Below are 15,127 nucleotides of genomic sequence, written 5' to 3'. Positions count from 1 at the left end.
TATTGCTTCTGAACTAACATTTTATCAACCTCAGTTTCACTGAGTAACATTAAGTAACATATTGTCTATTACATGATGAGAATCTCTCATGAAATAGCCTGCCAGCTATCCTGACTGGGACTGCTGGGAATTATAATTCAGCAACAGCAGCATGCCAGAGATGTTTGTCATTTGCTTTATGCAATACAGTTAATATATGGTCAGTTTTGTTAGAATTGTTTCATTTTGATATTTTAATACTTTCAGTAAGCAGTGATATTTGATACAAAGATGAAAATAGTATGTTTGAAGTCTGGGAATTCTATCTAACTATGGATAACTGATAAAGAGACTGAAGCACATCTGGCTAATATTCTTATAATGGTAAGGACACTTCTAAGGATTTGAATTTGTTGTATGTTATGTTCAAAACCCTTTACTATATATTTTGTTACTATGTAAGAATATTTAGATGTTAATTTCTTATGAGATTGTGAAATTTTATATTCTCTTTTATAATTTGATATATCTGATATCCCCTGAACAAATTATAATGAAGTTATCTAATCCTAGTTTGTTTTACAGCTTTTGCTTTACAAGATAATCTGAAGAATTTGCAATTTTATTTATTTGTTGTCATATTTCTTCCCACATACCCCCACCAAGTCAGGTCTATTTTTATTTTAAAGCAGTTGCATTAAATAAAATCACATATGTCTGTATTTCTAAATATACACAGTGTTTTAAGTGAAGCTGATATACTGAACACAGAAAAAATATAATCAGCCTCACAGTATAATTATTTGGTCAAAGTCCAATTTACCCTTCTGAAAAAATTCACCCGCTATTTTGGATTATTGCAATGCACTCTACTTGGGGCTGCCCTTGAAGACCACCTGGAAGTAGCAACTGATCCAGAATGCAGCTGCACATGAAGTTTGGGTGCCCCATGGTTCACTCAATTACATCAGTGCTGTGTGAGCTACACTGGCTTCCAGTTGCTTTCCACGTGCAGTTCAAGGTGCTGGCAATCATCTTTAAAGCCCTATATGGCACAGGGCCAGGTTTCTTGAGGGACCATCTCTGAGGGTATCTGCCCATCCTACTAGGTTAGATAGGGTGGGCATGCTCCAGGTCCCCTCCCTTAAATGTTGCCTGATGGGTCCTTGGAGGATCCCTACCTTTTTAGCCTTCCAGAGGGCTGTGAAGACCTGGCTCTTCCCCTAAGCACTGGGCTAGGATAGGGGTTGAGCTGTGAGGATAGTTGGTCTGGTACCTGGGAAGAAGGGTACCTTTGTTTTTAACTATGTTTTATGGGTTGCTGTGAGTCACCCAGAGTCCTTGTATGAGATAGGGGGCCATTTAAGTCCTATAAGCAACTAACTAACTGATTTTTTAAAATTGTAATTATTCCATAATATAAACTTTTCATGTGTCAAGGATCTTATGGCTGTGACCCAGTATTCTCAATATATAACCGTGCAGCCCCTGAAACCAATCCCAAAGCAAGCAAGGATCCTATTACTTGCCAGGTTTTCACTGGGTGTTATGAGCCTATATGATAAGTTAGACTCTGAATTGGAAGAGCAAAACTTGAGAGGTTCTGAGCTTTAACTCAGGAGCCATCAGGCTCTTAGGTATCTCCAAATAAGGCTTAGAAAGAGCAAGACCCATTGGAGGGGGAGCCAGGAGCAGTGAGGTAACCAGCCACCTGTTGCAGAAGCACAGCACTAGACTGAGTCACTTGACCTAAAGTCTGAGCAAGGGAAGATTCTTAGCCCTCACATATGCATAAAGATCTAGCAAGTAGAAAAGATATGCTCAGGGAAGCTCCTCAAAAGAAAGAGGCATGATTCAGGAAAATAGGCATGGCCAAGTCAGAACTATGAAAAAAGGGACCTGAGGATCAAACTTTTGTTGACAATCAACTTTCCAACCTCAGACTCTGTCTGTCTGTCTGTCTGTCTGTCTGTCATATTTCTTCCCCACCTATCTCATATTACGATGACTCTGGGCAAGGAAGAATTTCTTCAACATATGTTGCTTCTTATTCCTTGACTGACCTTTGGACTGATAAGTATTACACTCAGCTTTGATTGCTGGATCCTGGATTTATCTGCATGGAACCTCAGCTTCTGAAGTAAGCTTGCTTGTTTTTCCGGGGCCCCCACATTCCTGTACTGGGGTGAGATTTATAGAACTCTGACCTAAGTCTGACTTACTGCATTTGTAATTGCTGTCACAGGATATATAACTTTCAGAACCAAGAGAGGCTGAATTATGAAGTTCCATATTCCAAACAATAATTGACGAAAAAATAAATGTCCAAACTTAATAAAATGAACATCCAAGAAAAATCAAGTTTTCTTAAAAATGAAATACAGTAAGAAAAAAATGAAACCAATGCCTGTGCATATACATATGTGTATGTATTCTAACAAAGTAATTTTAAATAACAAAAGATTTAAAGCAATCTGAAAATAAAAACAGTATTTTGTTTAATTTACAGTAAACATGAGAATGACCTATAAAAAAATTAAAAGCAGCAGCAAATATTAGTAGAAAAAAATTAAAAATCACGAGCTTCCTTTTGTTTTTATTTTCCTTTTATTTTAAGTCATTTTTTTCTTCAGATTTTCCTGACATGCCATCAAACACTACTGTGAATAAAAAACATAATCCTGGAAAAGAGTTTGAAACAAAAGGCTTAATTATTTTAAACAGTCCCACTGATTTCTATGTGTAATGTAAAAAAGCTAGAAATTCTAGCAGGAATCCATCTCCCCAGCTGACATTCCCTTGAAATCTTAAAACTTATTGTGGGACATCATAAACAAGGATGCCATCCAACTCCAAACCTGAGTAAATAATTGCTATACAGAAGAAGGAGGAGGAGGAGGAGGAGAAGGAGGAGGAAAAAGAATCTTTCTTTTTTCCCTAAAATCTTCCTATATAAATAGGAGAGGGGATAGCAAGAGGTTTTACTCAAGTAAGCTAATCCTGGTGTTCAGACAACCTAAATATTGAAACTAAACAGCATGTAATCTAAAAAGGAAATAAAACCTTACGTGGACATTTTGCTTTCTAGTAATATACTCCCTCCCCAATAGTTGAGAGTTCCCCAATGATAAAAATACTACATGTGGGTATAGTGTTGCTTTGCTGCCAGACTAATGAGGATCAAATCACTCAAGCTCAACACCACAAAAAATTATTATTAGTAATGGATATACATACATTTGAATGCATTGCAGGTGTGTAAGCAAACTACTAATAAGAGATTGAAGAAAACTGATCTAAACGTATCGTTGCATTACCATAAAATATTAGCACAGTAACAATAGTAGGTTTCAAAACTAAATAAACTACTGTAGCTAAGTACATTGTTGTAATTCAGTAAATATATAAAAATGCATACTCCATTTATCTGTGCTACAGTGGAATAATTCCCAGATTTTCTTAATAATGGGACATGATTTTCCTCTTTCCTTGTATACAAAAATGTTACTGAAATATTTATATTACCATACCAAGTATCTCTATATACTATATACTCTGAATCTTTAACCAAATGAGTATCATTTGTGAACAATATTGCTTATGCACTTACACTATTGTACTTCGGGATGACATTTTTCATAATAAATGTTACTTATCACAGTTTGTTTTTTATTTCAAGTACAAGTATTTAGTATCAATCTCCTTAATCTATCCCTTAATTACTATCTTCAAAGACTTAAGAGCGATTTATAAAGTATACTCCAGATAGACTTCTTTCTCTAACTTGAGTATTTTCAGAAATTATCTTTTTTTAAGTAGTTAACAGAGAGATCCAAAAGATAATAGAAGATATAATTGGTCTTTCACGGCCCTCCTGTCAATATCATTCTAAAAACAGTAAGTAGAAGACAGAATTATTGGTAGCATTATCCAAATGAGAATCCAGTATTTCCTAATTGATGGCAGATTGAGAGGTTTCAGAGGTAGTCTTTAGATTAGAGATCCTAATTTACATAAAATAGCATAAGCATAGTTGGGTAAAACTTTCTGTTATTGTTGTTACATTTCTCACCCTACTGGCCAAATTGTACCAAAAATTACCATTTCTGTGTTTATACTGTCAGCAAGGAATGCTGTGTGAGGCATGGGCATGACTAAAATGATAACACAAGCTACACATTATCTCAGTAAATTGAATTATGTGAAGGGCCTGAGTTGAGCAAAGTTATGATAAGCCATGGATGTCACCATACAAGGGCTCATCTGTTGGCAACTATGGCATAAGCAAAATTTTGATTTAGAATGTAAGAGGAATATATAGAAAAGAGCATGAATTAATGATTAAAATAGGAAAAAAAGAGGTATGTTGTGTAATGGGTGAAACTAAGAGAAAGGTGAAGTATGTAATAGATTTGAATGAAGGTGCTCTTATCTTGTAGAGTTGATGAATACATGCATGGGGGGAAAAGATATAGGTTTGATTATGTATGAAGCTACTAAAATACACATCAGAAAGTATGAACTGGTGCCATCTAGCTTGCTGTTCTATACATTCATATATTGGTGATAGTTGCTAGCTATTCTCCAAGGAATAAGAAAGAACGAAAGAACCTGGGATAGGTTTGGAGAAAAACTGGGTGAACTTTTTAAATGAGTGCAATCTTGGAAGAAAGATTGTTTTCCTTAAGTGATATGAATGGATAGATGGGAGCAAGAGTACAGGAAAAGTGATTGGTCATTCAGAGACTCAAGCCTGAAAGAGAATAGTGATTCTTTGGTGAGTATCTGCTCTATAAAGGTATGTGTCAAATATGTAGTTTAAGCATTAACCTACTCACACGGACACATGGCAAAGGAATACACCAATAAGCATGACTGATCTGATTGTTCATTGTGAAAGACAGAATTAGTGAAAGAAACAGTGATGAGAGGTTCTGAATATGGGACACAGAAATTTGGGTAATGTCAAAAGGAAATCTTGGGGAAAAACAGACACAAGAGAAGAGGCAATATGAGAGGAGAACTGACTGCTGAAAGAGAATGAATGAGTGCTGGTAGCAATGTGCCCTTAACTGGTCAATGTATTTATGTGTAAAGAATGCCCATGGTGGTATTAGAAATGTGCTTGTTGGAGACATAAGGGTATATGTCACTCATGCCCTCATGACCTCCCGCTTGGACTACTGCAACATGCTCTACATGGGGCTGCCCTTGAAGAGAATTTGGAAGCTTCAGCTGGTACAGAATGTAGCTGCCCAGGTTGTAGATAGTGTCAGCTATTCGACACAGGTAACACCACTGCTTTGGGAGCTGCATTGGTTGCCAGTGTGTTTCTGGGTGTAATTCAAGGTGCTGGTTGTCACCTTTAAAGCCCTTCATGGCTTGGGACCGGGTGACCTGAGGGACCGTCTTTTCCCAGTTGTTTCTACTCGTCCAATCCAGTCCAGCAGGATGGTCATGCTCCCGGTCTCGTCAGCCAAGGAATGTTGGCTGGCAGGGACCAGGAGACGTGCCTTTTCTGCCATGGTGCCTGCCCCTTGGAACATCCTTCCTCCTGAGATTAGGATGGCCCTGACCCTGCTGGCTTTTTGGAAGGCCTTGAAGACCTGACTTTGTGCCCAGGCCGAGGGCCCCAAGTGTGCAAAGGGCCTGTTTCATGGTTGTGCTGACAATGATGGATTTTAATATCTCTTGGTTGTATTTATACTTAATTTTTTGTATTGTTTTAATTGTTTGACTGTTTTTCATTATTGTTAGCCGCCTAGAGTCACTGGTCTCAGATGGGCAGCTATAAAAATTGAATGAATGAATGAATGCATGCATGCATGCATGAACGAATGAATGAATACCTTTGCATGGAGACAATTACATGTTGTTGTCTCAGAACCCATATGATTTGCAGCAAATATCAGATTGTATGATACAGTGAGGAATATGTATCTGAAAATAAAGGTACTGAAGACAAAAACAGCTGTGTTTGAAAGAGATAACAGACTTAACAATTGCAAGTTATAGATAAATGGCAAAAAATTAGAGGAAGTAGATACATTTGTCTGCCATGATTGACTGTTTACCAAAGATGAGAAAATGGATGGAAAAAAGTAAGATATGCAAATGCTGGCAGAAATGTTGTGGATACTACATAATCTATGGCAAGGAATGAATGTTGAAAGAAGCAAAAATGGATTATGCATCTGCCCACTTTATTAAGAGGAACTTGGATATGTCAAGAGAAACACAAAGGTTAAATATAATGGGAACAGATTACTTCAGAAGTGCATGTGGTAACACAAGAAGAGATAAGGTCAAGAATATCAGTGAATGGGGATGAACAAATGGAGACTGAAAATAACAGAGGGAGACCAGTATAAAAGAAATAAGGTAATTTGATCATACAGAGATAATGAATAACTAAGCACTAAAAATATATGAAGAAAGAAGAAATGGATTTAGAGAAAATGAAAGACTGAGAAAGTTGTGGTTGGATGGAATTAAGATCATCAGAGAAGTTTGAAGAACAAAAGTCAGTATTTGAATCAGTGAATGGACATGACAGAAGCAAGAATGGTTTGCCTGGATAGAAAGAGAGAAGTACAGTGAATGGTATTGGTTTAAACTGGATATAGTTGGATTTTATTTATCTCCTGTCTTTAATTTTTTTCTTATTTTTGCTTTTTTATGCACTTTGTATAATGTTACCTATCCAAAAAAGGAAAAAATGTAAGTGCTATGTATATATGTAGAATTGAACTGAGTTTCTGAGAAAAAATTACTAAAATAAATTATAACAGACTTACCTTTTGGATAATCCTCCAATAAAAGGTTGAAGTGACCTAACTGGCAAAAGAAATCTGATTCAACTTTTCCTTCTGCTTTTAATATTAACGATTCATAGCAGCCAACAGCCTGGAAAAAAAAGGACATTCTTTATAAACATGTTCTACTTATAACATATACTTTAAGGTTGACTTTTGTTTCAAAGCTAAGAGGCAATCCCGTATTTTGTAATCTTATATTAGTTTTTATTTTAGGGAAATGTACATGTCCTAATTTTACTGCTATGATGATGATACAATTATATTTAATTTCCATTTTGAAACTAATTATTTTTCTGCTCTGCTGCATGCATCCTTTCCATCTTGGCAATAAAATGACCTAATATACTTCAACAATTATTAAATATCAAGATAACAGTTTAGATTAATACAATAAAATATTAGTCATTTGTCTGTAAGAACAATTTTGCTGTAGAAGGAATTATAAATGAAGCAGTAAATTGTATTTTAGTATTAAATACCACACTGTCCTGGCATAACATGTTTTATGAAACTAGAAAAATTGAATTATAAATGTATTAGCTTCAGATCCATCTACCTGAGAAGTATCTTTTCACAAGCCATATGTAACACTGCAAGAGAAACAGCTTGGTGAAATACCATAGTTAGGTTAATTTGCCACTCAAATTTGCAAGAATTTAGATGAAGAATGAAGACCCAAGGAGTGAGGAAAAATCCATCAATGTTTTTGTGCAGTAGCTTTCCTATGCCTGCATCCTAAAATTTGCTACTTCTATTTACTAATAGAACATGGTACATTATATTGTATTGTATTAATTAATTAATAAAAATGTTTGCAAAGAATAAAAAATGCTTTTATGGAATGGACATGGAGGATTGGACAGAATTTACAATGGCATTCTCTTGACTGTTTTTTTATCTCTGTCTTTCCCCACATTTGTTAGAATGCGCTGTTAGTCTTTGTCCTTTCTTGTATCAAACTCTCCTCCCACAGAAAAGTTTTGAATGCATATATGTTGGAACTAAATATCTTGTTTGGCCAAATTTATTCTGAGCACTAGTCATTGTTAACAGATGATGATGATGATGATGATGATGATGATGATGATGATGCCCTGAATACCTCCCTCTTACCTGCATCATATGATACATTCAATTAAATGTATGACACTGCTTTTTCCATAAACATATGGAAATCATGGGGAAAATGCTATAGATAACAGCTCCTTTTCTTCCCTTTCTTTTAAAAAAAGGGGGACCTAGGCTTGAAGAATGTAAGTTGGCAAAATCAGCAGTTGCATGATGAGAAGAGCAAGGAAGCAAATGACTGAAGAGAAAGCATTACAGTTTAAAATATATAAAAGTACTTGTATTGCTCTGCCATCTGCTTGCTCCTTCATGAACACTAAACTGAATACTGGTTGCCTTATGACAAAAGTTGCAATATGAAAAATATGCTGCTTATCTTAAAGGAGAAATCAAACATCACATTTAACAAGAAATACTTCAATGCTGAAAAAAGTATGTTTAATATAATCATCAGATTAAATTAATGAAGATAAAAATTTACCAGTTTACATTTGTAATGACACTAAACTATAGTCAAAACTATGTCTTGCTATTCTGAATCATCTCACAACAGCTGAAGGTAACAGTTTAAATGTTCACATTTAATTCAATAATTACCAATTACCTCACCCTTGAAAATAAACTGTCAAAGTCTGTTGCCTTGGCTAAGGAGAGGTAGAGATGTAACTGTTTGATTTTTACATTGAGCATGGATAAGGGGACAGTTCCCTCTTCTAAGAAGTATGTGTCTCTGTGTGCATGCGTATATCTTAACAGGTAGTAGTATATGACCAACTTTGTTCTGAAGCCGCACAGATGCAGACTTGGGTAGTATTTGGATGAGATACCACCAGAAAATCCCAGGTTGTACCTAGTTAGACTGGAAAGCTTAAAAAACATTTTTATTTTTATCCTGCCTTTATTATTTTTATATATATATATATATACATAAATAACTCAAGGCGGCAAACATGCCTAATACTCCTTCCTCCTCCTATTTTCCCCACAACAACAACCCTGTGAGGTGAGTTGGGCTGAGAGTGACTGGCCCAAGGTCATCCAGCCGGCTTTCATGCCTAAGGCGGGACTAGAACTCACAGACTCCTGGTTTCCAGCCCAGCACCTTAACCACTAGACCAAACTGACTCTCTATTTTAAAAGGTAATGGCAACCACTTCTGTATGATTGCCAAGAAAGCTGCATTGATATGTACAGTTATTAAGCTTGACTTGAGGGCATCTCTATATATACAGGTAGTCTTCACTTAATGACCATTTGTTCAGCAACCTTTTGAAATTACGACAGCGCTGAAAAAGTGACCTTATGACCTGTGCCCGAAGTTACGACTGTTGCAGCACCCCTGCAGTCACATGATCAAAATGCAGGCACTTGGCAGCCTGCCTGCATTTACGACTGCGGGGGTGCTACAACTCCCCCCATCCACCTATTTCCCACCTCTGCCCTTTTGGAAGCCCTGCACCCTGCCTTGCAGGGTAGCAAGCCCAGCCGTGTGGTGCGAGGCCACCAGTCCCATCCCAGCCATGCAGCAGGAGGTCACCACAGCCTCCCCAGCCTGCAGTTCCTTCACACAGCTGCCTCCTCTCCCAGTTCCCCTCACCTACCTTTTGCCTTTTTTGCCCAGCCGCCACAGGCAAAGCAGAAGTGCCTGGCTGCCTTAGCCGAGTCCTTTTTGGACCCAGCTTAAAAGCTCTGAGAAGATAGCATAAGCTTCTGAAGACAGCGTTCTGAAGGGAGCCACGTGGCGGAAACATCTGCCGGAGAAGCTGGGTCCGAAAAGGACTCGGCAAAGGCAGCCAGGTGCTACTGCTTTTTGCCCATGGCGGCTGGGCAAAAAAGGCAAGAGACAGGTGCGGGGAACTGAGAGAGGAGGCAGCTAGGTGAAGGACTGCAGGCTGGGGAGGCTGGAGCTTGCTATGGTAGCCTCCCACCGCACAGCTGGGACAGGACGGGTGGCCTCCCACCGAGCGGCTGGGCTTGCCGCTCTGCCAGGCAGGGCGCAGGGCTTCCAAAAGGGCAGAGATGGGGGGAGATAGGTGGGGGGAGTTGAAGGCAGTGTTCAGGGCTGGGAGGAACCAAGTCCGGAATGGCTTGGATTGAGGTGGGTGCTCAGGCTAATGACAGATAAAATTCACTTAACGATGGCAAGGGGAATTGCTAGGATTGCTGTCACTAAGCGATGCCGTCTTACTTTACAACCACATGATTTAGTGATGGAAATTCCCAGCTCAATTACCATCATTAAGTGAAGACTACCTGTAATAATTACAGCTCTGTCCAGCTGTTAAAAGAGGGATCTGTCCCCCTATTAATGCCTAACGTTAAAAGTGTACCTTGGCCAGATTTTTTTTTTTTGCTATTGTGAATTCTGTTTCTTAAATCTGGTGAAAACAACCCTATGGCCTGGAGGATATTTGCAGCCTCCAAAGTATTCTTGAGCAGTTTTTGAAACCTGCTTTTCATCTTGCAGCTGAAATACTGCAGCACAGATGAACTGATTGAGGTTTTAATGAACTGTAACAGAGGAATTAATTATTTAGATTTTGAAATGCATTAATCTATTAAATTTAGAAGGCCTGCCAACTTCATAAAGTTTCTGAGTGACATACAACATTAAAAATAGTAAGAATAATAAAAACAAAGAACAATGTATGTCCAGAAAAAACCATTCATGTTAACAAACAGAACCCCATAAGGGGCTCAACACCTACCCAAACCCTAAGAGAAATTTCAAGGATTTGCTAAACATCGTCATGGTGGGAGCCACACAACTCAGGAGAGGGGGGTACTGCTCCAGGGGGCAGGTGCTGCAACAGGAAAATAACACTTTTCCTACTGAAGGAAAAGGGTCCCAACATATGGCATTGTTTAATTAATAGGAGCCAGAGGGCATCCATTCTGTCCTATTGTACAGGACGGACAGAAACCTTTGGAGACAGTCACTCAGATAACTAGGTCCAATGCCATAAAGGGCTTTATAGATGGCAACAAGCATCCTGAATTGCACCCAGAAGCCAAATGGTAAGCAAAACCAGTGGTGTTATATGGGCATACTGAGGTTAGTATTACTGCCTGTGCTGCTGCATTCTGAATCAGCTGTAACTTCTGAGTAATAGTAAAGAGCAGCCTCACGCAGAGCACACTGCAACAGTTTAATGTGAGGTGACTGCACATGAGTGATTATCTGAAGGGTGCACCAGATGGAGCAGTAAACAGGCCTTCTTGGCCATAGCTGCTATTTGTTCTTCAAGCAGAAGCTAGGAGTCCAAGAGAACCCCTAGTTTGCTCACCAAATGGGGAAGTGACACCCCATTGAGGACTGAAGATGGTAAAATTTCAAGGCTGGTGGGCCCAAATACCCACAGCTGTCTGGTCCTGCCAGGGCTGATCCCAAGTCTACTCCTCCCCATCCAGACCCTCACAGCCTCCAAACACTGACAGCATTGCTTGGGCAGCCTGAGGTCAAGTTATACAATTGGGTATCATCAGCACAGTGATGGTACCAGACCCCAAACTGACAAATGACTCATCCAGTGGTTTCATGTAGATGTTAAACAGAAGGGGTGAGAGTGTCAAGCCCTGAGGCACCCCACAGATGAGGGACTGTGGGACTGACCTCTCCCCCTTGTCAACACCAACTGGTACCACCCAGAGAGAAAGGAGAACCATCACAACACAGTGGCTCAAGGAACCACTACCTCCCTCAAAGAAACTGACACCACCACATGAACCCAACCATGTCACACACATACATACACATACACCCAATTGGAGAAAATTATTGAGAACGTGGTGAGATTTGTTACAGAATGCTCTGTCAGGAATGCAGTCAGGATTCAGGCTTGGGCATGGAACCAGAATGACACTGATCACAGGAATCCACTGCTGATAATCTGCTTGGGCTAACACAAGTCTGGTGCTCTCTGAGGTGAAAACAGCACCAACCAAGCCTCTCACCTCTGCTGGAAAATGCTGTCAGGAACCAGGCAAGTAGTTAGTCACAATAGGGCCAAGCTCTTGCACCACTCCAAACAATATCCAGGGGCCTGGCAGAGTCCACACAGGGCCACTGGAGGGAGAAGCCTCTGCGAAATCCAGGCCGCACTGTAAATTTGTTTTTAGTTAATTTGCCCATTTCATACAGTTGTGTCTAACTGCTTCTGCAATTTTTGGCCCGAAAAAAGAACTCACATATAGGTCTTGGCCACCTCTGTTTTAAATAATGTTAAGTAAAAACTCATGTCAGTATTAAATAACATTTCAACAAGTGTTGACATAGCCTCTAAACTGAATCAGTGCCTTCTACCTGTTAGATGAGAGTTACTTATGTATAGGAAGAACCACTTTAATCATAGCTGAATACAGGTGATCCTTGCCTAACAACCACTTGTTCAGTGACTGTTCAAACTTGCAACAGTGCTGAACAAGTGGCACTTACAACCTGTCCTCAAAGTTCTGACTGTTGCAGTGTCCCCGCAGTCATGTGGTTGCAATCCAGGCACTCAGTGCCCAGCTTGCAATTACAACATTTCAGCATCCCACAGTCACGTGGTCCCAATTTATGGCCTTCTTTGCCAGCTTCCTATAAACAAAGTCAATGGGGAAGCTGGAGGGAGGGCAAATGGTATCGTGTGACATCCTTACTTATAGTCAGTGTGGGATTCACTTCCGGAACTGCCATCACTAAGTGGCGTGGTCACATGACATCATGCTTTATGACGTCACTTAGTCACAGCAATTCCCATCCCGATTGCCGTCATAAACCAAGGACCACCTGTATTCTTTCAATGCGTCCCATTTTTTTCATGTAGTATATATTTGTCTGCTTTTTAAAAAAACTACCATGTCATTAAAATATTGCCACAGTTTTTCATATGACTGAGAGCCTTGACAGCATGTAAGATTCAGTATGGGCCTGTAGGAGCCTATCCACTTTTGTCATCATCTTTCCACTGTTTATCCTTTTTGTTTCACTTTACAACAGCCAAGCCAGATCCTCAGAAAACAACAGCAAATAAAAAATGAAAAGCCCAATCCTAGTAGATAAAATTACTGGCCAGACTGTATCAGTTAATTTTCATCATATGCAAATCAACATTTGGTAGGTTCAGTGTAAGATATATTACACTACAAAGAAAAACCTTTTAGATGATAGAAGACACTGATTAATTTTAGAAATTAATTTTAAGTTTAGTATACATATATAGGTTATTTATTATCAGCCTGTTAATTATTTAATAAAAAATTAGAAAAAATATTGAAAATTGACTTTAAAACAACTCATTCATGCTAGTGGCCAGAATATGACATCTTAAAAGCAGCTTGTGGTATTTCTAAAAGGAAGACATTTAAAGCCCCTTGGTTTATACAGCAAACCATTTCTGACTAATTAAAACAAGCCAGAAGCAGCAAGCATCAGCAAGCATTTTAAAAGTGACTTACCAAAAAAATCTCAGGTATCAAATTCCTCTAACTAAAACCAGATTCAATCATCACTTGAACCCATTCATAGAAATTATAAATAAGGTACAAATCATGAGAAGCATAGTGAACATTTGGAACAATACATGTTGCTCCAAATTTACAACAGAATGAAATTTTTCATTATTTGCTATTATGATTGTTGTAGGAAAAAAATAGCAATTATAGCATTATTTATTCAGCCAAGAAAGCTCTCATCAATGTCATTTGCTTTTTAATGTCATAGTTTAAGAACACATTAGCAAATTATGAATCGGAACAAATGCATATTAGATGAATGGGAATTTGAAGGGGAAAAAACTTTAATGAACAGTATCATAAAAATCTCCTAAAAGTATATCTAAATTATTGTAATTGACTCATTTTAATCTTATGCTGTGAATCACTCAGAGCTCTGCTAAAGAGAACAAGCACATGAGCTGAACTGTAAATGAATTATGGTACTGGAGAAAGTACATTTAAAGAACGATCAACAGGTACATCTGCAATCTTACCTTCCACCTTCTTAGTTCTCCTACCTTCATGGTTCCCAAATTTGTACATCATAGTACATTACAGTTGACATAAACATAAACTGTGATTTGCAAAATCATTTAAATATCTGATTCCAGTAGCTGGCTAATAATAATTAATTTGTCATTTCAGATGCTACATTAAACTGTAATTAATCTTTCTAATAATGGTTTGGATAATGTCTGAACTGATATTCTATTTTACTCACTGCTATTACACTATTATGGAGAAATATGGTCACTACTACATACGAAGAAAGCATGTACATGAACCTTGTCACCACAATAACTTAACTGTTTAGTTTCCATACCCCTGTGTCTTTCAATCAAGCAGCTCTGAATAGGCCAAAGAGCACAGGAATTGGAACAGAGGACTTTTCTGAGAGAACTATGTACAGTAACTCAATATTTTCCTTCATAGGCAGTTTCACTGTACAGGCTAATTCATTCATTCATTCATTATTTATTTATTTATATTGCCACCCATCTCAAACTAGTGACTCTGGACAGCTAATGTCTGAACTGTTCTCACAATTTAGATCTTCAAAGTAAATTCCTCCTATTAATGCCTTGGGCTGAGAGAAAGGAACCCCAATGAATTACCTGCTGGCTGGAATTGCCCAAACTTATCTCTATGTCAGAATATATTTTAAAGAGACAGAAAATGGATTCATTTCTGGCTAATGTAAATATGAGTTGGAGACTTTCTATTTCATTATTTTAACCAGAATAGTACAATTTTTTTGCAACTGTTCAAAAATACACTCTTGAATACAGCTGAATCAACACCATAATTTCTGAGAACCATAAATTGATTATGTACAGGTAGTCCTTGACTTAGGACAGCAATTGGACCAGAATTACCATCACTAAGCGATGTGGTCGTAAAGCATGAATGCATCACTTAGTAATGGCAATCTCTGCAGTCCCAGTTGCTGCCGTTAACTGAATCCCATGGTCATTAAGTGAGGCAACTTCCTGCCAGCTTCTCACAACCAAGTCAGTGGGGAAGCTGGCAGGAAGTTGCAAGTCTCAGGTGGCTTACAAGCAGGCCTGCACACAAGTGGCTGCTGCCAGGTGGGGGAGGGCACGAAGGGGTGCTTGAGGGTGTGAAGGAGGTATGTCAAGGCTCGGGGGGGGAAGGAGGTGTGCAAAAGTACAAACGAGGTGAAGCAAAGGTTGGGGAAGGTGTGCAAGGGTGTGAAAGGGAGGTGTGGCAAGGGTCAGGGAGAGTGAGCAGGGTTGTGTGGGGGGATGGCGAGGGATGTGGAG

The 15,127-nt window shown here is 38.7% G+C and overlaps 1 protein-coding gene across 8 annotated transcripts in view; it reads right to left on the bottom strand.

Moving 5' to 3' along the window:
* Positions 1–15,127, bottom strand: part of KDM6A (lysine demethylase 6A) — a 166,726-nt gene that overhangs the window by 121,508 nt on the left and 30,091 nt on the right. For all 8 annotated transcript variants that reach the window (XM_063305265.1, XM_063305268.1, XM_063305267.1 and 5 more), the window contains exon 3: positions 6,777–6,885. In XM_063305265.1, the coding sequence (XP_063161335.1) occupies positions 6,777–6,885 (109 nt within the window). The remainder of the gene's footprint in view (positions 1–6,776; positions 6,886–15,127) is intronic.

This window comes from Candoia aspera, chromosome 5 (genome assembly GCF_035149785.1).
Source record: "Candoia aspera isolate rCanAsp1 chromosome 5, rCanAsp1.hap2, whole genome shotgun sequence".
Classification (NCBI taxonomy): domain Eukaryota; kingdom Metazoa; phylum Chordata; class Lepidosauria; order Squamata; family Boidae; genus Candoia; species Candoia aspera.
This window is presented reverse-complemented; position numbering and strand designations above follow the sequence as displayed.